General features: G+C 45.7%; 1 protein-coding gene across 2 annotated transcripts in view; it reads left to right on the plus strand.

Annotated features, from left to right (window-relative positions):
* LOC116823836 (C->U-editing enzyme APOBEC-1-like) overlaps positions 1-22,611 on the plus strand; it is an 81,740-nt gene extending 59,129 nt beyond the window's left edge. For both annotated transcript variants that reach the window (XM_075070955.1, XM_032778708.2), the window contains exons 2-6: positions 16,144-16,238; positions 18,117-18,142; positions 18,387-18,789; positions 20,379-20,494; positions 21,264-22,611. In XM_075070955.1, coding sequence (XP_074927056.1) covers positions 16,217-16,238; positions 18,117-18,142; positions 18,387-18,789; positions 20,379-20,494; positions 21,264-21,599 — 903 coding nt within the window. In that variant the 5' untranslated portion in view covers positions 16,144-16,216 and the 3' untranslated portion in view covers positions 21,600-22,611. The remainder of the gene's footprint in view (positions 1-16,143; positions 16,239-18,116; positions 18,143-18,386; positions 18,790-20,378; positions 20,495-21,263) is intronic.
* The last annotated feature ends 273 nt before the right edge of the window (positions 22,612-22,884 follow it).

The raw sequence follows: 22,884 nt of genomic DNA on the forward strand, positions 1-22,884 counted from the left end.
TTGTTTTCAGGTTGATAATGGTAGAAGTATCCACACTGACAGAGAATTTCAGTCATATCCACAGTAGAGAGTGGCGGCCTGGTGAGTATATTGAGCCCACATGCTTCAGAGGTTTAGGTGAGTCGCCATATTTATCGGGTGGCCGGAATTTTCCTTGGCGGGCACAGATTGGCAGGGGGCCCTGAAGTTTTTGCCTTCCTCTGGCAGGGACGTGGCGGCATCGGGTCACCTTGCTGGGTGGATTCTCTGAAGCTTGAGGTCTTCAACAAAACCACAAATTTGAGAAGACTTAAGTAAGTTCTTCAAGTACATAGGTTAGGAGTTTTTAAGGGGCGGCAATTGGGAAGTGGCAATGGTTAGGCTATTTGTGTGGCCACATACTAGCTTTTAGATCGGCAGGAAGGCTCAAGACCGTGCGTTATGGGATTACTGGTGATACCATCTAAGGTTATGTCCTGTGTGTCATAGAGAGTTCTGTTTTTCCTCTTTGGATAATATGAACGGCACTACGGTTGTAATGACGAGGCGGACTTCTGTGTATATAGCATCCTAGGCGAGTCGTCATGGACCTATAGCGATAGAGCCGCGCTCAATGGAGCGCCCTGCGAGTGAAGAAGATACGTGTGACAGGAACTTGATGCTGCGAGCGATCACGCGAATAACCTGCTAGAAACTGTGTATATCTTTTGTACGAACGAGATTTACTATCTGTCTAATCTCGACGAAAGTTGGATACTATCTTACGCGCGCGGACAGAAGCAAGCAGATTATACCTTCTGAACACTGAGTTAAATATGGGCACTTAAATCTGGAGAAAAGAAAGCAGAGCCCCACAATTCTAATATCTGGCGTTTGACGATCACCCGGCAGGCTGTATGATGGAGACTATAATGTATATAATATCCGGGTAAAACCACAGATTCTCTAACACTAATAACTTTACACTCATTATAGAAGCGTGTCGCAACATATATATGGGGGTTAAAGCCCCGAGGGGGGGAACGCGAGCCAGAACTGTACTGGATCAGCATAGTATATTAAAAAGTGTACACGGGATGAGGCCAAACTGAGACAGTCCATGCTATATAATAAGATATGGCCAAATGACCCATGGTGGCCAATCCTCCCACCCAATGGTTGCAAAACAATGTAAGGCACGGAACATCAACCTACTTGCACCCGTGCCCTGAAGAAATCCTGTATCTCTCCTGTTAGAATCCTATACCCAACAGATCTGAAATTTCCCTCTTGAGCCCCGGATTCGATTGCAACTCCCACGTTACGGTAATCCTGTCCTGTGCCCTTTCACGTGGTTCCAGTACTCAGCCCAGACTGAAAAGCGTCGGCCCCCCCAAGACCTAACAATACCGTTGTGCAGAGAGAATCAACTAATATGAAAGTGAAGCACGAGGATGACCAGGCAGGGAATGAGTTCAAGTAAGAACAGAAACTCGCCTATAGGAGCCCTATACAACTATTGAACGAGTGGAGAGTTCAATAGAAAAGCCATAAGTGACAACCCAGGAGATGTGAGCCTCCTGTGCACTCGGATTCCGAAGGGTTAAACGTATGCGAACATGGGACCCCTGAACTATATAGATCCACAACCTGGTGGATACGTTAATAGGTTCATACCCCTGTTAGACCCTTCGGCAAGGGAACGCCAGATGCACTGTCTCTGGAAATAAACATCTGAAGGAAGTCAGACCTTTCTATGAAAGTGTAATTGGCGAGTGCGTAATGGAGTATCTCCTAGTAACGTGCCCGCAGCTGATATGATATACTGTAGCTCAAATGTATAACTACTAGTGACTTTACAACTGGAAGCAACAAATCCCCCCATTTATCGGATGATCCGCCCCACTGACCGAGCGCGTGATCTTAGTGCATCCCTCTAATTAACGGCCCATGAACCCTACCGTTGGAGGGCGACCACATGGTCGCTCTTAATACCTCTAGTTCACAACATAACACGATATGAAGACGTTTAGACTTTCTCACAGGCCCGCGAAGCTAGGTCTAACGTTGATATAAGATAAGTCGACGAGGTGGCTGAAGTTGTTCTGCTCTGGAACAAAGCTCCACCCCCGATTGCCCAAAGAATCAACCACGGGCCCTACCTAAGAGCAAAACGAACTACACACACGCTAGCTATACGACTGGCAGGAATGAAAACGTTGCATCAGTAAAAAACTAATACATGTCCAACTGTATAGTATAGACAGAGAACGAAAAATCCAGCGCTTTTAATGAAACGGTCCTCATGTTATACTTTAGATATACAGACCTAAGACCCTGAGAGTGCTAAGTGGAGACAGGGTATAAAAAATCCCCTTTTTATGACAATCTTAGAGAATTAGGAAAAAGCTGCAATGAGGGGGCGTCCGTACAATATAGAGGGAACGTTAGCCATTGACTTTGAAGGGTTTATGATCGGAGGGAAGGATGACGGAGCGAAGAAATGATGCCGGCTTTTGCCATGGCCTAAGGGAAGGATATGAGGAAAGGGACACAGTTAAGAGAAAGGTCAGGGGCGCGGGAGGCAAAAGGCCCCCTGAAGTCGAGAATCAGTGTGCCTATCTCAGGAAGAGCGGACGAGGACACGAAAATAATGCCCGCTGAGCGACAGGCCTCTGAGGGAGCAAAAGAGCATATGAACCAACACACGCCGCAGAGAGGGCCCATCTATCTACTAGCACAGGGAAGCATTGGACAACTCGGGGGACAGAATCCTCCCATAGGAGCCGAGGTGACCGTAGCCTGGCCGCGTACTGCTCAACACAACCCCAGCCTGATCCCACGGTAAAATATCAATTGGGGGGCCGCCAATTGAGCCTTTAAATAAATTGATACTGGGTCCCTTAGTTGCTCCCCCTTAATAAGGCCCCGAGGTGAGCTCAAGAATGTGGCATAGTAGGGAGAGGGACAAACTACAGCGTTGGAAAACTTGCCTCCTTCGTGTAAAGTAGGGGATTGTCAGATTTCTCACCCAGTTTTTTGTGAAAGCCCTTCGTCCATAGCACTCATTGAGGGACATCTGACTAATTGAGGCAAGAAAATCTCGTTTGACCTGGAACTATGGAGGTCAGCTTCCTAAGCAACGCCTCTCAATGACCAGAATGGCCCTTTGTAAAAAGGCGGAAGTCTCTCCCCGGAGACCGGGGGCGCATAAAGGACACTGCGGGGTTCCTTGAAGTATGGCAGCCGGAGGAGCGTGCCCGAGCAGGATGCTTCACCGGGTCATTTCTCTTAAGCGAATGACGCACCGCGTCGGGTTCGACAAACCCTCAAATTGACCACAGCAATCGGTAAAACTCATCAAAAGTTCTGCAATGTGGGTGCTCATAAAGCACGTCCCCGTATAATCCCGATTATGGTGCCAAAACTCTAATGGACAGGATAGGGCAGCATGGTAACATCGATCTAGAAGACAAGATTAACAAAACCTAGGTTAAGAGAAGCGCCCCATCCGGGTGAGTCCAGTCTAAATCTCGGTGCACATATTAAGGCATGGTCCATAGAAAGCCACAGCTGTTCCTGCTAATAAGATTAAAAGATGCCTCGTTATATTTTCCCTTACCCTTGAAATCAATGAGAATCTCAAAAAGCTTTGATGCTTTGAAGTGGGAAGAACCAATACTCCCTACAGAGGCAGTATCTCCTGGACAGCGTCGTCGCACGGAGGACCCGGAGAATTTGGATCTCACCCAGCTAGAACAAAGACACCTTTGTAGCACTCTTCACATTTACGTTACTGCTAGTCAAATCATGCCTCATGCAACGTAGTTCCAGTAGTGAGATCTGCTTCTAAAAAACACTGGATACAGAAGCACACCACATCGGCACAAGTCACACTAAAGCTAGAGAGTACGTAAAGACTAAATTGGGAGCACAGGGGTAGTAGGTTCACAAGGGAAAAGCCATTAGTTCAGCTAGCTCAGTCTAGCTGGTGGGAGTGATACATATCTGTACCAAGAGACCGAGAATTTGGGACATAGGAGAATGATCTAGCAGGCGTATCTGTAGCAGTAAACACGCAATCTACCCGAATCCGTAAATTCAAGGGCCTTCCTGGGGAGCACTAGTGCCTGGTTATATGGTCGACTCTGGATCCCTGACTAACGGAGAGCAAAAGGCTACGCCATTATTGATTGACCTCACTAAAAGGGGGCGCTTTACTGGCGTATTAGACACAGGAAATGGAAAAGCAATTCAGAGAGCTAAATCAGAATATACAGTTTGTTACAGCCTTCCGCACTATTCGCTTCTGCTTCAGATCCCCGGAAACCACTTCACCTTATAAATGTTTTCATAGGAAGAGAGAAGCTGAAGAGGGTGCTGTGCGCTAGATCTAATTGCACATGAAGGATTGCAGGACGACACAGCACATCCATTGGACTAAAATGCAGTCTGAAAGTAAGTATTAGACCCAGTTGCCAAGGGGCGGCCTGTCTATACGGCGTGGGCGGAATACCGACCTCCTTCGTAGCTGAGAATATATGACACTGGGTGGAGACACGAGAGTATGTAAAGTAGGACTTCTATCTGGGTGCCTTCAAAAATACTGGTCAGCAGGCGCGGGGGAAAGCATCAAATACGAGTCAACGACAACTAAGAAGGACGAAGGTGGAAATTATGTGAGCTTTGGCCCTAAGTTGACATCTATTAAACGACGGTATAGTCTCACTCATAATACCCAAGCTACGCGAACTGGTCTTGCTACGCAAGTTACGACACTAGGCTCCGCCAGATAGGAACTCGTTCCTAGACGAACACTGTAGTGGGAAGTATCTCTCAAAGCAAGACATAAAGAACGCCCTAGCTCTGATACTTCTCGGATTTGCCTGGCCACCCCGATCTCATGAAGGGTCTTGAACCGGATCCTAGCATAATGAGATTCAGGATGCACCGGATTTACTGGAGCAGCGGTAGTGATTAAGGATAGAGAGAACACAAGTTTAAACTGTAGCCCTAACTGTTGCTCAGAAGCAGCAGAGAGCTTTGAGCATCTATATATAGGACTCTCCTGACTAATTAAATCCCGTGAATAAGACATCTATAATCTGTAGAAGCTGAAGAGCGTTATAGCTTATTGTACTCAGAGCTGGTAAGCTCATGGAATCTACATAGCTGTGGAGAAGAAAAGGCGAGCGTGTGATCACATACATGTACTGCTCGGGCCAAAAAGATTGCCAACAGGAGCCTCACATCTAAACGCGCTCTTGAGGCCCTGCTGCTTCCCTCACGAAGTCCGTGAAAGTACATGTATCCCTCAATCCGCCACATCCATAAACTACGGGACGAATCGAGAGGAGGGACCAACTGGGGCGAAAGACGCGTAATCAAGCCTGGGAGCCTGAGGGTGGTCAAATACAGAGCAATAGAAGGGAAGATCTATTCCAAGAGTAACCATTTAGACACACAGCGGCAGGGAGAGCTCGCCTGAACGACCCCAGAGAGTACCTTGGCCATCGAGGCACTGTTGGCATGTTCCTGGGAAATGCACAAACTCAGGCGGGTATTCCAAGAAGCGTTTATATGAAATGACCATGTTACCGAGTATGCCATACAGAAAATAGTAGATGGGGTCCGTATCTTCTTCCCACGTCAGCATTTTAAGGTCCGCTCTACTAAGCAATTCACTATGAGTTGAAGCGACATGGCGAGGGTTTTTTTTTGGGGTTTTTATAGTTTCGCACGAAAGAGGGACAGCAGAGCTGTCTGGAGGAATTAAGATAGCTATGTATCGTATGGTGGCAGCGGGCATAGCTAACAAATTCCCTAAGACCATTTATGAATCGCCTTCTCTACTCTCCACTCCAGGTCATTGAGCTAAGTCCTATACAGAGTGGACAGGGGGGGCAAATAATTAAGAACCATGGCATAGATACATGTAAAACATTAAGAGTTTCGCGCGGGGTACCGATATCGGAGGGACCTCGCCCCGTAATGAAGGGGAAAAGGAGACCGGCAACACCCCGAAGGTCTGGGCTGCTGATGAAGCTAAATACGAAAGTCGATTACTCAAGGAATTGAGTTAGGCTATTAGATTTAACTGTGTTGACTTGGCTCCTCAATGCTTTGCATATCTTTGAGGCCAGCTACGAAGGTTGGACTAAGATGACCTCCTGGAGGTCCTTCCACACCAATGATAATTCTATGAGGCGGGGTAGCCTCAGTACAGCGCCATTGCATGTGCAAGGGATCCGAGTGCACCATAAGCTAGACCCCGTCACCATAACCCCTTAACGGGATGTGTGAATCTAGGTCCCTCTTTAGCGGATTGGCAAGGCTACGTCCAAGCGATTTCACTCAATGTGATTCCTAGGCTGGTTTGTGTATATAGCCGCAGTCCATGCCATGTTTCTTTGTTGGCATACCTAACCCTACACCAGACTTCACGCTAGGGGATGGAAATCCTGGTCTTAACCCACGGCGGAGCCTGGGATAGCCAGTCACACCGTACTGACTGGAGTATGTGAACACGAGTATATATCCTGGCTGGCAGGCAAGTCAGATTAGAGAAGACAGTTTGCGGCACACTAAGGGACCGCAGCCATAGCGCCCCGCCCTCTATATTCCGTACTACGTTGACATTGCCTAACTGACAGGCACAAGTGCATCTTGTCAACCTCCTCAACTCCCCGCATTCTGTCGGTTCCCCTAATCTTATGTAATGTTTACTGAAAATGACATGCCCCTTGTGAGACCCTACCGCTGGCGACCTCCACCATAGCAACAACGTTATATATCACTCCCTCGAATCCACTTCTAAGTTCATATTTCTCCATTGATCATGCCCCATTGTACCCTGTACAGCTCGATTGATATTTCAATCTGGATATAACGAGGAGGGAGGGCAATATAAATGATCTGATGCAATTATAATTAAACGCAACTGGTTCGTCCAAGTCCAAGGCACTTCGGGAGGAGTGTTTGAATCAGATCTATTCTAAACAAGGAAAAGGTAATACATTTTTCCCTAACTCCAATTGGCATAGTATAGCCACCCTTGGCACTGGGTCCATACTTTGAGTAATAGCCAGTGGTGCCAGGTGGCACCGCTTAAATAGGCTACGCCTCCGCATTTCCAACTAAGCTAAGGTAACGCCCCGCTGCCCGAACGTTGGAAAGTCAAACCACGCCCACTAACGAAGTAGGCTCCTCCTATGACTGTTAATATGTTCCGGGGATCCTGAAAAAGGGCTGGAAGGAGAGGACGACAAAGCATAGAGCATCCTGAACAGCCACACACACCAACTGTGGCAGTGAGCCTTCGGAATGCTAGAGAGATTTTCCCATTTTCCTGGGCCAGCTAGCCGCTCGCCAAGCGTTTTATAACACATCATACTTCACGTTGCAAAACCGTTCTGCTTGCAAAAGTGGAGGGAAGTGTTTATCATTCGGGTCTACATCAAAACTAGGGCTGCCTTGGGCAGAGCGAGGCGCGTCGGTAACTCCGTCAACCCTCAAAGAGATAGGATCGAGCAATTGATGTAATGTATCGACCCACTGATGATAGCCACACAATTCGAAAGTTACTTCCCGTAGATCTTAATTTATTTTCACCGAAGTATTAGCGAGAGGTGATAGCCCACTTGTAGGCTCAGACAAGAGAGCGTTAAATTAGACCTCGATCTTTCCCTATCTGGGCTGATTCAATAATAATTTTATGACCAAAGGCATAATTGTATGTAGGCAAATTGTCCCGCTTTCATGTAAGTCGAAATGAATGGATTAACGATGCGTCATTGCATATTAGGCTGTACAGTTCTACCGCAGAGCAGAGAAGAATTTCAGCAGTTATACAGACTGAGAGCCTGTCGTTAATCTATGTGACATGACGTATATAAGGCCTCCCGAGAGAGATTGGAGGGCCCATCTAGGAAAGCAATGGAATTTTTACCTCTCATTCTTAATCGAAAGAGAAATCCCTCATAGTAAGGACGCGCAAGGGAACCGCACAAGAAGGGCGAAGAAGAAAACTGATGAGTAATGTCCCTGGCATCTGAGAAGCAACCCGCTCTCCATCTGAAACTTTGGAAAATATATAAGGTTTAGCAAGAGGAGAGAAGCTTCCAATAATCTTGTTGTATCGTATTACCCTCACTCCAGAAACCGAACATACACGAGGAGCAGAGCTCTTGAAAGTGCAAGTAATGCCTGAAAGATGGGGTTCTTTGTTCATACGCAAAGAGGTGAGTCCTGAAGTCTTCATGGAAGGCCAAGACTATTCAGAATATAGGTAATACCAAACTTGGGCAGATATAAGCTAACCCAGATCTTTCAGCGCAATTGAGTGACAGAAGGGAAGTTACGCACCGAGATACTAGACCAGACATGAGCCGTAAGGTCTCAAATTTTTGGCTGGCCTGACCGACATTAGTCTGGTCCTCGCTGGAGACGAATTTAGTCCGACGATACTGGGGCCTTGGTAGGATCCTCGCTGGGATCTTCCCACCGCGCAAAAAGCTTGAAGATTTGATAAACGCGGGTGTATGAAAGAAGGCATTTTAATCTAATTAGGAAGAACCCACTGTGTTTCAGACCTTGTCCCAACAATAGTGTGAGGGTTCGCTGTAATCTTATGTGAAGCGGACCCGTGTTGATGGAAAAATCAGCCATTATGTTGTGAAGATGGGGACTATAGGGAGAGGAGGAGGTCAATTCCTATAAGCATTGTATCTTGGTAGAGTTTATTAGCGTACTTTTAGACTTTGCGATTAGACTAACACCGACTTCTGGGTTTATTCTTAGGCTATCGTTAATTCCACTCTGGGGTCCCGATAGGACGGCGTCTTTCTTATTTGCCATTCCCATCCACTAATCTTTAACTTGAAATATCGCGGTAGGGTTAATAGGTGAACGTTCCCTTCTCTGTTAAATGCCCACATTTTGGGCCGAACTTTGATGAAGAGGTTATAACCCTCGATATAGAATTGTTAATCATCCATCAATATAGGTGGTGTATTTTGTGTCTAGCCAAAAACCGACCGGATTCGACAGTCCCCTCTCTACGTGTCGAATAACGAGATATGTTTTAATACCAACGTATCAGAGGAAAGGTATATTCTAACCGCCCAATGCCCGGCTCGGGCGCACGCCCTCATCCCTGCTCCCCATAAATCTTCCAGTTGACACAGTTACCCAGAAAGCTGGCCGATGCGCAGTTGTGTTTTCGTGTATCACTTCGGTTGAGGCACACACACCAGATCGCTCCACCATATTATTTCTGCTGAAATGTCCAGGAGAAGAGAATGCGACATTGCAGAGGCAACATCGGTTTTGGGATTCAGGTGGACTGGGGAGTGTTTTGGCAGTCACCTGCAAACAGTCAATCAGGCTGGTAGAATGAGTAGCAGAGTCCGGCCGTCCGAAGGCTGCTCCGATAGCCGACAGACCCTGTTGTGTACCAAGAGGCCGAATTCCTTGGAAGATATGCCGAGCACGCACCGTGATGGATGCTTCCCTGCCTCATAGTTCCTTGTCAAACAGCACAAAGCACACTCATGATGTAATTGTCATCGGCGCCTTGCGTTCGACATAGTTAGGCAGGTTGTTTAGAGAGGGGCCCAGGTTTAGGTAATGTCAGCTACCAACAGCAAAGCCATTCAGGAGTGTGGACGTGATCCAGTGCCACGGAGAGGATCTAAGGAGCTAGGCAGTTGACACAGACCATAGCTAAGTGGCATCTCTGGAATTGCGATAGCAGTAAGAATATGATTAACATTTCTCACTGTATTGTTTTCCGCCTTATTCAGTTGTACCGAGCTCTTTTGTGTCGGGCAGGGGAAACTAATAGGCCTTTATTAGGATATGCATATTTTGATTTTAACAGATAGGTGATAGGGGACAATAATTTGTTGATGTCCACTTGGTTATTTTGTCTCTCACGCTAAAAGACTGGTACATCACCCGTACCCTCCTAGCCCACTGGTACTCATGAAGACAATTATCAGTATTTTGCCAATTTTTTCAATAGCCGATTCGGGCCTCTATACGAGACAACCACCAGGTCTAGCCCCAAATTAATAGCACTGGGATCGCATAAGGTCTTGCCTAAATATTAGGTGTGTACCATGGAATCCTACTGAGCGATATGACATGAGGATAAACATCAGTAAGTCCCATTTAATTTTACCGGTGGAATTCAGGCCTGGCGGCTGTGCTGCCAGGGGCCGCGGTTCCCTCCGTGCTCCCTATGGAGATCTCCCGGAGCCTGTACTGTTTATAGAGGATGGGAACGAGGCGGGGCTAAATCTTAGCCCCTATCCAGAGCCTGTCGCCAGGGCATTCATCTGTCGTGTCCCCCTCCTAAGAACAACTGAATATCGACTTCAGAAACGGGGCCTTTTCCCTCCGACCCCTGACCTATCCATTAACGTTGTCCCCTTTCTCAATATCCTCCCTTAGGGCCAATGGGCAAAGCACGGGCTCCATTCTTCGCTTACTCAATCACTCGAATCATAAACCTTCAAAAGTCCAAATTGCACAGTTCCCATTTTTACCCGACGCGAGAGCCAACCACCTCCAAAGTTAAAATATAAGAAGCTTGCTTCCAGCCGTAATGTCTAAATAAAGATTTCACAATAAGGGGATTAAGTTACCTTTGCCCCTTATTATGCAACTCTCAAAGGTCACTAAGGTTTATAGTTGAATCTTTTCTTTATCAAAGTAGTACCGTAAGCCGTCAATTCAGAAAAAAAGCGCAAGTGAGTTTTGTCATTTCTTTTCCTGTCTTATACACTTAGTTTTGGACCAATTAGGGGTTTTTCTGGGCAGACTTTCATTCCCTGACTATGCCTGAGCAATATTTCTGCTCATAATGACTAGCTGGCCACTGTTTATTCCGGTGCACGTCAAACTATCGGGGGCGTTTCAGGCCAACAATCAGCACCTCGTCCGATATTTTTCCTCTGATCAACAGTTAACCTAAACGCAAGGCCAGCTATTTGAAGAGCGCTAAATCTCTCTTCTGTAGGAGATTAAGAGTATTAAGGCGATCCCTCATGTGCCACAGGTAGGTTTATGGGCCGGAATTAGGTCCAATACTATTGCTTAGTCAGTGGTGAAGACGGGATCATCGAAGGGGGGATTTTGTTGCTCCAGTTGTATAGTCACGTAAGTAGTAAATGGGACATATAATACTGAGGGCACCCTCTGAGGCCCCATCGCATCCCTATTGGGCACATACATAATTTGTTCCAAGGCAATCTGTTTCCTGGCCAGAAGGGGCTAAACGAAAGTGGTTAAACCGGAGTATCCCAGGGCATAGGTCACGGTCCCTGTCCATAACCCTTCTACCCTTCTCGGAGGTGCAGAGCTCCCAATCTGGGTTGTCCACTGAAGGCTTAGTCTTGCTCAGGTTTATAGGCTCACCGTTATAGGAATTTTGTTACTTGGAACTATCCCTTGCCTGGTCATGCCTCACCTATTTCTTAAGGATTGAAGCGCTGGCGGATCTGGTGGGGGCGAGCTTTCAGTCGGGGTGAGGACCGGAAGAGCAGATAAAGAAGGGGAGTGAGTGCATAGACTGGGCAGGGGGAAGGGAATTAAACAAACATGAGTGAAGATTTCTATACAGAGGATCAAGAATACTTAACAAGAGGGCAAACACGGGCACCAGTTAAAGGTTTTGATTCCAGGAATAAGAACTATGACATTTTTGCAAAACCCAATGGGATGCTGGCCACACAGTCCTGCCAAAATATTATATATGGGGTATTGGCCCAATGCCCTAACCCGAGTGCGAGTAACTGATGTTAACTAGCATGTAAATTTATGGAGCCCTAAATGACCCCCCCTCGGACCCATTTCTACCAGCCCAACAATGTCGTCCATCAGAGTCAGAAAAATTTTTAATAACAAGATATCTTTACATAGCAATCCAAGTAATCAGCCTGGCAGATAAAACCCCTCCAATTGTTTAGCATACATCCCAAGGTTCCCGAGGGAGAACAAAAAAAAGGCTGGCTCTGTGCCGGACCCCATGGCACTAATAGCAATTTATCAGAGATAGAAAAGAAAGAGACAGATAGATCTAATTCCAATTTAGATATAACGTCACCGAAGGTTCGGCTGAAGCACACCAACCTTGCAAAAATCAATAGAATATCCTGGAGCAGCCAAGGGGTATTACCCTCGCAAGAGATTCTGGCGGCTGGAGTCACGCTTAAGTCTCAAACGCTGTCATGTATTAAAAACACAACAAAAGCACTCAGTCATTACAATTTCGCTTCCATCATAATCAATCTAAGAGAAAAACAGATCTACTCCTCTATAACAGGACAATCCCTAGTTGTTACTAAAAAGAATCCCAAGATATTTTTCAGAACGGCCCAGGACACGTAGATCTTATGGAAATTATACAAATGAGAGACAGCTCCTTATTTACTTACTACATTACAGCAACAAGACTGTATGAAACTACAACAAATTCAGTATAAACCTCCCCTTTCAAACGGGCTGCCCTAGAGTCCCATCCAACACCACCCTCCGGGGCGTTATCCTCGAAAACACCAAGAAGAAAGCACTACAAAGCACGGAAGTATGGAACCAGAAAGCGTCCGGCTACGACCAGTTGACCCCCTTCTTCTGAGAAAGCTGTCTGCTATCCGAGTGTCTAATATGGAGTTCTCTTAGAAGGGGCAAGACCGCACAAGACGACTGGAATAGACACCGAAAAGCCCTGAGCAAAAGCACCAACGCTCAAGGTGGCCACTCTTCGTAAATGCCCTCGCCCGCCGGTCCACGCTCCTAAACGGAGAGACGTCGCGCGGGGTCGCCAGTTGTTACCAAAATAGGTACTCGTATTCCCCTGGACTAGTCAATACCAAAAGGAGGCACGAAGATCAGAAACGGTACTGCAGCTTATCTCGGTCAGCTTGAGGGGTGCTTCTTTCTTGCTAAGTCACAAGGAAGAAGACACACCGTACTGGCTCAGAACAGCCTTTATATATAGGTTACAAACACTTTAACGTCAAAACTCGTCAGTCAACATTTGCATTCCTTTTGTAGATAAGTTGGATCTGTTTAACATCTTTCTCCTAGGTATTTTGCCTACGTGCATCTAAGAAGGGTTACATACGTGTAAAGATTAACTGGGATGATACTGGGATGATAAGCAGAGGATTGCCATAAGCAAAGAGTTAGCAAATTCCTTTTGCTCTACAAATGGGACAGATTCAACTGTTTTCTCTTAATATTTACCCCAGTCCCCAGCATCACTTCTGTCTTCTCAGGGCTGAGCCTTAGCCAGCTGGGCCTATCCAGACCCCAGTCTCACCTAGGCACTGAGAGAAACAAGAGACCTACTGGTCGGATTAAAAAGAAATGTCATGATGAGCTCCAGACACATACTGATGGTGTCATCATCCAAACTATTTCACAGTCTCTTTTCACAGCCTCATGCTGGACAGAAGGAATGACAGGATGGAGCCTGGTGGTGGCCCACAGAGAGCTTCTAGAGAGCAGAGGCAACCAACACAACCTGTGCTGTCTTAGAGACAAAAGAATAGAGTCACTCCACTTGGGACCCACAGATTTTGTGATCCATGGTATCAAAGGCAGCTGAGAGAATGAAGAAAATCAGCCTGGATGGACACTTGCACTCCAGTTGAGTTCAGTGGGGCCTGAATGTCACCGTTGATCTTTGTTCATTACCAAGAACAGGTCATCAGCCAAGGAGACCAGAGTTGTCTGTACCAAGAGCCAGCCACTTGTTCAGAAAAACTGAGAATTCCAGATAATGCCACACTTATTTCCCCACATATTGAAGTGCAGAACTGGGAGTCAGTAGATATGAGTTGTATCCCTGGCTTTGCCACTGATTCACTGTGTGGCCTTGGGCAAGTACTTAAACCTCCGTACACTTTATTTTCCACATCTGTAAAACAGGGATAATACTCTCCTACATTCTATTTTATATAGATTCTGCTAACACATTCATCACTGCAGACTGAGCATCTTCCAGTAGTGCATGAAGTAACATGATAAACATCTGTCATATATATGTTGTTCTCTCATATATATGTTGCTATGTGTTTATGTTAGAGAAGATAAGGTCAAACGCACCTTACAACTTGAAGCAGAAGTTGGTGAGATTTGCTTTGATATATCCTAGGGCAGTTAAATCTGCAGTGTTGGGAAATCCCCCCAAAATCTCTGCCTCTTGCATCACAGTAGGCTGTGGGAATAAACGCATTAACGCATGAGAGGTGCTCAGGTCCTGTGTTGATGGGGGCCTATGAATTTAGTATCTAGCACAATGGGGTCCGATAGCATATCTGAGACAACTAGGTGCTATGGTCACCAGCATAATAATAATGAATCCTCATTATGATTTCCCATTAATCTTCCCCAAAAATAGGATGGTGAGAGAGATGGTGATAACTGATGCAATGGTCAGCTTCAAGAGCAGGGGCCTAAGTATCGCTTTTTAAGAAATCTACAAATACTAGAGAAGGAGAAAGAGAGAGAGAGAGAGTTACTGTCATCCTGCCCTCCCTCCCACAGTGGGGCATTGACAGTTTCTATCAATAATGTACATAGTATCTCCCTGTTATATTTTCCTAACTACACAGAAACTGCACATGAAAACTATGTTGGTACTGTAGGTGTTGCTTATATATTTTCAGCAGTTAACTGCACTATTCACATGTACCTCCAATGGACAGTGTCTGTTTGTTCTAGATCAGCTGCGGAACTGAGTCACTCAGAACACGGGGACAATTTAGAGGAGAGACTCCATGAAATGTTCAACAGTGTCATGAACTTATCAGGCACAGACTGTATTGTAGATCAGCCATGGAAACAGATCACTCAGACCCAGGTGGGGCTGTTGGGAAAGGTGTTTCTCTAAGCATGGTTCTGAAATATTTCCCTCTGGTAGCCCAGTGACCAGGAATCAGCAACCAGTGACTGTGCTAACGTCAGGGACAAGGAACTGGGTTTTCTCCTATATATTGCTCCCATACTCATTGTCATCCTACATTATCTGCAAAGAAAAGTGTCAAAGGAAACAAGGTTGTGCCTGAAAAAACAAACTCCAGTTTCAAGTAAAGTCTTTCTCTTCTCCCTCCCACAAATATCCTTCTGTCACACAAAGAAACTTCCCTAGATGCTGCTGGAGGATCCCTGTCCCAATTATAGATGACAAAGTCTCTGCCCAGTTGTCTGGGCCAACTGACACGTGCCCTCTGCAGGATGCTCTCTACACAAGTGCCCTCCATGGTGCCTCCTCTCTGTGTGTTCTGGAGGCGGGGGGGGGAGAATTTCAAGGGCAGTTCTGGTCCTACACTGCCCTACCGCTCAGGGAGCAATGCCAGTGTTGTGGCAAAGGATGTATTTCTTCCCCTGCACTTAATATTGCCCATCTCCCTTTCATTTCTGCCATACCTCTGGGTGCCTGTGGTAACTCCAATTTGTCACTGAGAGCTGAAAGGGCTGTTTCAAGCTGATGAACAACAAGTACATGTATTTCCAAAATTACTACATTTTATAGTCTAGAGAAATGAGAAATGGAGGGGCCACAACTTAATAACTGTCTCTCTTGATGCCCATTCAGTGGCCTGACTTCTACTGTGTTAGTCACACAGATTCTTAATGACACGAAGACTTCAGAGTGTTTAACCATGGAATCAGTTTTTGATAGGAATACTGCTGAAATTCCTTGTGTGAGCTTAAAACCGATGTTTTGTTCTAGAAAGGGAGAAGGGTTAAAAGAAGATGTTCCTGGCTCAGCCCAGAAAAATAATTTCTTCACATTCCTTAAGAGGAGGGAGGGGGAAGATGTCCCCTTTCCACTGTTCGTGTCTGTGTCTTACTAAGACAAAGCGGAAATAGCCTAGGAGTTTCTTTAATTAGCCTAAACACTTCATTTAATAAAACAAACAACTGAAATAGCAACAGAGAAGCTATTATTCTCCAAGCCCCGTGTATATCAAAGCACTTATAGTAAAGGTACAGCTAAGTTTGTAACAACCTAATGTTATAAAAATACATTAAAATAGTTTTATTAAGAACAATTTTGCATCAGCGTTGAGGTTTATGCCCCACATCACTCAGAGCCTAACGTCGAGCTGAATAATCAGTTGGTGGCTGCGTGCTACTGGTTTCTGTAATCTCCTAAATTTCTGTCATCAGGAATAGAAACTGAAAGGGAGAACAGTACACTACTAAACCTCGACAGCACTGGATGCTGTAGTTAGGGAAAACCATGGCTTCTGGCTGGAGCAGAGGTAAAGATTCAGCATTAGTGCATATGTGTGTGTACACATTTGAAATATATACATATAAAAGTGTGCATTTGTGGAACTATAACCATACAGTATAAATGTGCATTTGTGTGTCTTCAAGGCTATATGAATGTATGAGTGTACACATGTATGTGCCTCTGTATGGCTGTTGTGGATTTATGTATATAAGATATGTATATTTGGTAGATAAATCCAGTCTGTTTATCGCACTGTGTGTGTTTATACATCTATAGTGTTTTTAGTTACTATCTTTTCAGTAAAGAAAAACAAAATCACTGACAGTAAATGATTTTCTTACATAGATACTAAACAGGCATTTCTTACACAGAAAAAGGTGAGAGAATACAGCAGAGCTGAGGCAGTCTAAATTACAAGTTATAGTAGAAATACATACTTGTTTTATGAAATTTAAAGCAACAATTTTTGTAATTAGTACATCCCATTGGGCCCATCTTTCCTCAGACTGTTTTGATTTTTGTGTGTGTCTATGCATATGTGTTTGTGTCTGTCTGTATGGGCTCAAAAAAACTTGCCCCAGTGTAACTAAATATCTATATTGCTGCAAAACCCCCGGTCCTGTGTCTGTTCATGGGGCCTGATCCAAAGTCCTTTGAAGTCAAGTGAAGTATTTTCACTGATTTCAATTGTAGCCCATAGGTCTAGACTGCTGACTTGTTTTATTATAATTCTGCCTTTATTTGCTGGTATGCTTGTCTGAGTTACTGTATTTTGTAATAGATTACTTCATTATGTTTGGCTGTAATGCAAGGAACCTACAGGCCTGTACCCTGTATGATTAGCTTAAGCGAGTTAGCATAAGTATTGTGAAGCAGGCTATCTTTGGCATAGATAAATGGCTTAACGGTCACCCTTTTAGATTTTCAGGGAACTAGACATGTTTATCTAGGAAAGTTGGACCTTGACAGTGACCGTCTCACTTCCACTGATTTCCATTGGAGTGAGATGCCTGAATACCTTTGAGGATCTGGGCCTAACGGTATCTTGGGTAATAAAGAGGATTTGATAGACTCATAGACTTTAAGGTCAGAAGGGACCAATATGATCATCTAGTCTGACCTCCTGCACAAAGCAGGCCACAGAATCCTACCCATCCACTTCGTAACTACCTTAACCCTATGTATTGAGTTACTGAAGTCTTTCAAATTGCGTGTTGAAACTCAAGCTGCAGAATCCACCACAATGACCATGCCCCACGCTGCAGAGGAAGTGAAAACCTCCAGGCCCTGCCAGTATGCCCCGGAGAAAATTCCTCCGACCCAATAGCGTCAGCTAACCTCGTGTGGGCAACTCACAGCAGCACCCAGGAAGAATTCTCTGTAGTACTCATCCCACCTATCTAACGTCCCATCACAGACCACTGGCATACTACCTGCTGATAATCAAAGATCGATTGGCCAATATGAGGCTATCCCATCATTCCTTACCTCTCCATAAACTTATCAAGCTTAGTCTTAAAGCCAGATATATCTTTTGCCCCCACTACTCCCCTTGGAAGGCTGTTCCAGAACTTCACTCCTCTGATGGTTAGAAACCTTCATCTAATTTCAAGTCTAAATGCTTCACTTGAGGCTTAACATGCAGGGTTAAACAGATCACTGGAAATGGGGTTCAGAAAGATTTTCCCATCTCTAAAGAGTATAACAGGTGACATGTTAGAATTACATCCCGTTCAGCAGCACTGAATGTGGGTCATCTGTTAGGACCAGGTGGTTATGAGACTGATGCAATTGATTTATGTGATCACAAAAAGGCAGAGTTGCGGGATTTTGGTTCTTCTTGTCTTCCTCTGTATTTCTGCTGCCAGAAGATAGATGATTTTCTAATTATCTTTTCTAATAGGTCACTTGACTGACTGCACTATCCAGAGCTGAGAATGACCATTCTATATCCCCAAACCTGACCAATTCCATCAAGGGTTCCGGAGGGGGATGGAGGACTCCTCATTTATTTTTATTCCAAATCTTCCCCCTACACCCCTATTGTCCCTCCGTCTATGTCTCCATGGGTCTGTGCCTCTCTCTTTAGCCCCAGGATTTAGCTTTGTGGAACAAGGCTAGTGAAAGTGCCATCGGTGGACATTACATTTTCACAGTGACTTGCTCATGTTTCAGGTGGAAGATACAACCAAAGGAGTTCAAGGACATTTATGACCCGTGTGCACTTCCCAGGGTGACTTATCTGCTCTATGAAATTAAATGGGGCAACAGCTCCAAGATATGGAGAAAGTGGTGCCGAAACAGCAGCACCCAGCATGCTGAAATCAACTTCCTGGAAAATGCCTTCAAGGAAAGATCTTTCAATCCTTTGACCCACTGTTCTATCACCTGGTTCCTCTCCTGGAGTCCTTGCTGGAAATGTTCCCAATCTGTGGTAGAGTTCCTGAAGACATACGCCAAAGTGAACCTAGAAATGTATGTATCACGGCTCTTTAGGCATGAAAACAGAAGCAACCGTCTAGGCCTGCGTGACCTGTTGATGAATGGAGTAACCATTAAAGTCATGGACCTCTCAGGTAACCATTCATTTGGTTTCAAAGAAGGTGGAAGAATCAACAGGTTTGGAGGACTGGGCTATGGAGCTTTTCACTTCTATGTCATTGATTTTAATAGGGATATTGGTGTGTAATGACCAAAAGTCATTTTCATCACAGACACCAGCCCTGCATTGAACATTAATTGTCCCCTTTGTCAGGCTCAGCTGAGAGGGCACGGGCTGACTGCAACATGGAGATTGAACTTCTTTCACTTCTATTCATGGTCTCCTGGTAAATCACACTGGTGAGGAAGGTGTGAGAGGCACAACTTCACACTCACTGTGGCCCGTCCTGTTCCTGTTCTGAGGATAAATTGCACATTTCATTCTCAAGTGCCATCAGGTCATCAGCTTTTATCAATATCAACATTTATCTCAGCTCTAAACTGTAGCTTTCCAATAGTCTGACAAAACACATTCACCTGCATAACCCCCCCAGTGCACTCGTCCAATTTTTTAGAATATAACATTGAACAGATGTGCCCAGTTTGTTAGCCACATGGTCAGGGCCGGTGCAAGGAAGTTTCGCACCCTAGGTGAAACTTCCACCTTACGCCCCCCCAGCCCTGCAGCAGCTCCCCACCCCACCCCTGCCCTTGGCCCCCCGCCCCCTGCAGCAGCTTCCCTGGCCGACCTCCCACCCAGCTCACTCGCTCCCACGTCTCCGAGCACGCCGCCCCTGCTCTAATTCTCCTCCCGGGCTTGCGGCACCAAACAGCTGATTGGCGCCACAAGCCTGGGAGGTGGGAGAATTAGAGTAGGGGCAGCATGTTCGAGGAGGACGTGAAGCAGAGGTGAGCAGCCCTGTGGCAACTCCCCCCCCCGCCCTGAGGCACCCCTGTGGCAGCTTCTCACCCCCTGGCCCGGGGAATCGTGTGGTACCTCCCCACCGCAGCTCACCTCTGCTCCGCGACCTACCCATGCAGGCTGCCCCTGCTCTAATTCTTCTCCCAGGCTTGCGGCACCAAACAGCTGATTGGTGCCACAAGCCAGGGAGGCGGGAGAAGCGAAGTAGCGACTGCGCGGTGGAACCCCTGGGCTGCCGGCGGCGCGCTGACCTAGGGGAACCTCTGGGCTGCTGTCGGTGGCTCAGATTCCCTCTCTCTCCCAGCGCAGCGGCCGCTGAAACGGCTTTAAAAAATTTTTTAGAGGCGCTGCTTTTTGGCACCCCCAAATCTTGGCGCCCTAGGCAACCGCCTAGTTCACCTAAATGATAGCACTGGCCCTGCACATGGGGTGTGTGCTGTAAAGTTGCTCACTCTGTAATATGGTAGCATTCTGTTCAGTAAAGAAATCTGGCTATTCTAATACTGTAGAATGTTTCTCTAAACAAAAGCTCACTGTTACAATGCCTATTATTTTGTCTCTGATAGTTACATGGCAAGGATTTGTAAAACTGTTAAAACTTCCTCAGTAAATAAAAAGGAAAAAAAATGCTCTGTCTTAATAGCAGTTACATAACAACTTAATCTTTCTTGAACCATTTTGATCTCTCATAGAGCAGGGATTTGCACACAGCCTCTTGATGTATCTTTTAATTTATGTGCCAGGATATTTCTATTTTCTCAGCTTACAACTATTGTTGGAGAACATTTGTCAACCTTCAAAAGGTAGAAGACTACTGGCCTTGGCACCTCACCCTGTGGATAATGTTCTTTTCTTTTGAACTCCAGCTTATCCTTCAGGTTAGTAGATCTTTGGGAGGAAAAGATTCGATCCAGAAGTTATCCAGAGTCATATACAGATGAGGTGTGCAGAGTGCACCACTGTGACATTTCATGGATCTCCTCTGAAGCCCTTGAAATCTTTCCTGGTTCTGAACAGCCATTTCAATGGCTGAGCTACAGCAGTCAGTGACTGATGAGTTCATAAGGCCATTAACATTCCATGGGTCTCCCCTGAATTCTCCTTGGTTCTGAGTGACACAGTTCCATGGCTGGGCTATAACTTGTGGGCAGTGCCCAATGTGTTTATGGTTCCTTTGGACATGCTGGATCTGTGTTACATGTGACATACATTTGTTAAAATTTTGCAGTTGCTTGTAGGTCAGGAATCGGCAACCTTTGGCACGTGGCCCGCCAGGATAAGCCCCCTGGTGGGCCAGGCCAGTTTGTTTACCTGCCACATCCACAGGTTCCGCCAATTACGGCTCCCACTGGTCAGCACATCTCTTGGTCCACGCCGCTTCCTGCAGCCCCCACTGGCCTGGAGCTTCAAACCACAGCCAGAGGGAGCCACAATCAACCAAACCTGCAGATGCAGCAGGTAAACAAACTGTCCCGGCCTGCCAGGGTGCTTACCTGGTGGTTCTGTGTGCCAAAGGTCGCTGATCCATGTTGTAGGTTTATAAAGAAATTTCCTATTGTGAACCCTACCCATTAAACACTTGAGTGATTATGTTTAGTTGTTAACCTCCAAATATTTTTTAAATTCATATTTCGCCTCTCCCACCAGGGCTCCACAGCCAGTTTACAGATCTGGCCTGCAAGTAGCAATCAGATTCCGAGTTTCAGTCTTATTCCACCAGAATATTGTCACCTAATGCCTCTGCAAAGGGTCGGCACAGAAGCCAGTCACGTGAAGTCATCACGTGACTGGCCTGAATCAATGGCCTGTCACCAGCAACTGCTAGTGTTTGGGCCTGGACCAATAGCCAATCACCTGCAACAGCCAATGTTTAGGCCTGGACCAGCAATCAGTCATCATCAGCCACGAGTGTTTGAGCCAGGACTATCGACCAGTCACCATCTGCAACCTGTGTTTAGGCCAGCACTACCAGCCAATCAATGACAGCAACAGGATTGAGGCCTAGACCATTAGCCAATCAACCGCAACAACAAAGTAATAGGCTCTGGAATAGATCCCCTTGGATCTCTATAGGAAATAAACCCCTGTGAGTCCCCTCATAGTTTGCACGTACGTAAACTAGGGGAAACACATTTTAACATACTTCAGCCAATATCCTTATTATGAATAACCCTAAACATGCGTTTCTCCTATGAATAGTTTTGTGAGGAAATAATTTGTGATGCTGTGACACTCTGTACCTTAGGGGAACACCCTCATTCTCCCCATGTTCTTCTTTATAAAATTATTTTGTGGCATCCAATGCAAAGCTTGTCATGTTGGGAGTCTTCGGAAGGCTCATGATGCACCAAGCATGGTTGTTATAGTGATGTTATAGTAATTGTTACAGTGATGTTATAGTAAGATTATAGGTTATAATTTCATGTATATAGTTATGAGGCTGAAAATGTATCCTCAGGGCTTAAAACAAGCCAGTGCAAAAATCTCCAAGAACAGAGAGACAGTTCACACCTCATCAGGGCATGGATGGGACAAACCCAGCCCAGCCTCACGGAAACAATGGACACTGGCTTAGACAGCAACAAAAGAATCTATTAGACCCTCCAGGGGGTCACCCCCTTCCTTTGGTCAGTTTGGGACTGCAAAGAGGTAATGCTCACCTGACTCTGAAGGGGGGAGGTCAAAGCCAAGAGGAAAGAAAGGACATGATAACAGGGCGAGACATTTTGCCAAGCTCTCTCTCTTCCACCTACATCTACAGACACCACCACCACCAAGCTAATGAAATGCTGATCAAAGGGGAGAGCCTGACTGAAAAGTAACCAGCTAGCCTGTGGTGAGAAGCATCTGAGTTTGTAAGGACATCGAATGTGTTAAGATCAGCTTAGAATGGGTTTTGCTTTTATTTCATTTGACCAAATCTGACTTCTTGTGCTTTGATTTATAATCCCTTAAAATCTATTTTTATAGCTAATAAATCTGTTTGTTTATTCTACCTGAAGCAGTGCGTTTGGTTTGAAGTGTGTCAGAGGCTGCCCTTGGGAGAACAAGCCTGGTACAGATCAATTTCTTTGTTAAATTGACAAACTCATATAAGCTTGCAGCGTCAAGAGGGCATAACTGGACACTGCAAGAAAGAGGTTCCCAGGGTTGCATCTGGGACTGGAGATATTGGCTACTGTCATTCGATTGCAAGTAGCTGGGAGCAGTTTACATGCTAGAGGCTGTGCGTGAACAGTCCAGGAGTGAGGGTTCTCACAGCAGAGCA

Source organism: Chelonoidis abingdonii, chromosome 1 (genome assembly GCF_003597395.2).
Source record: "Chelonoidis abingdonii isolate Lonesome George chromosome 1, CheloAbing_2.0, whole genome shotgun sequence".
NCBI classification, from domain to species: Eukaryota; Metazoa; Chordata; order Testudines; family Testudinidae; genus Chelonoidis; species Chelonoidis abingdonii.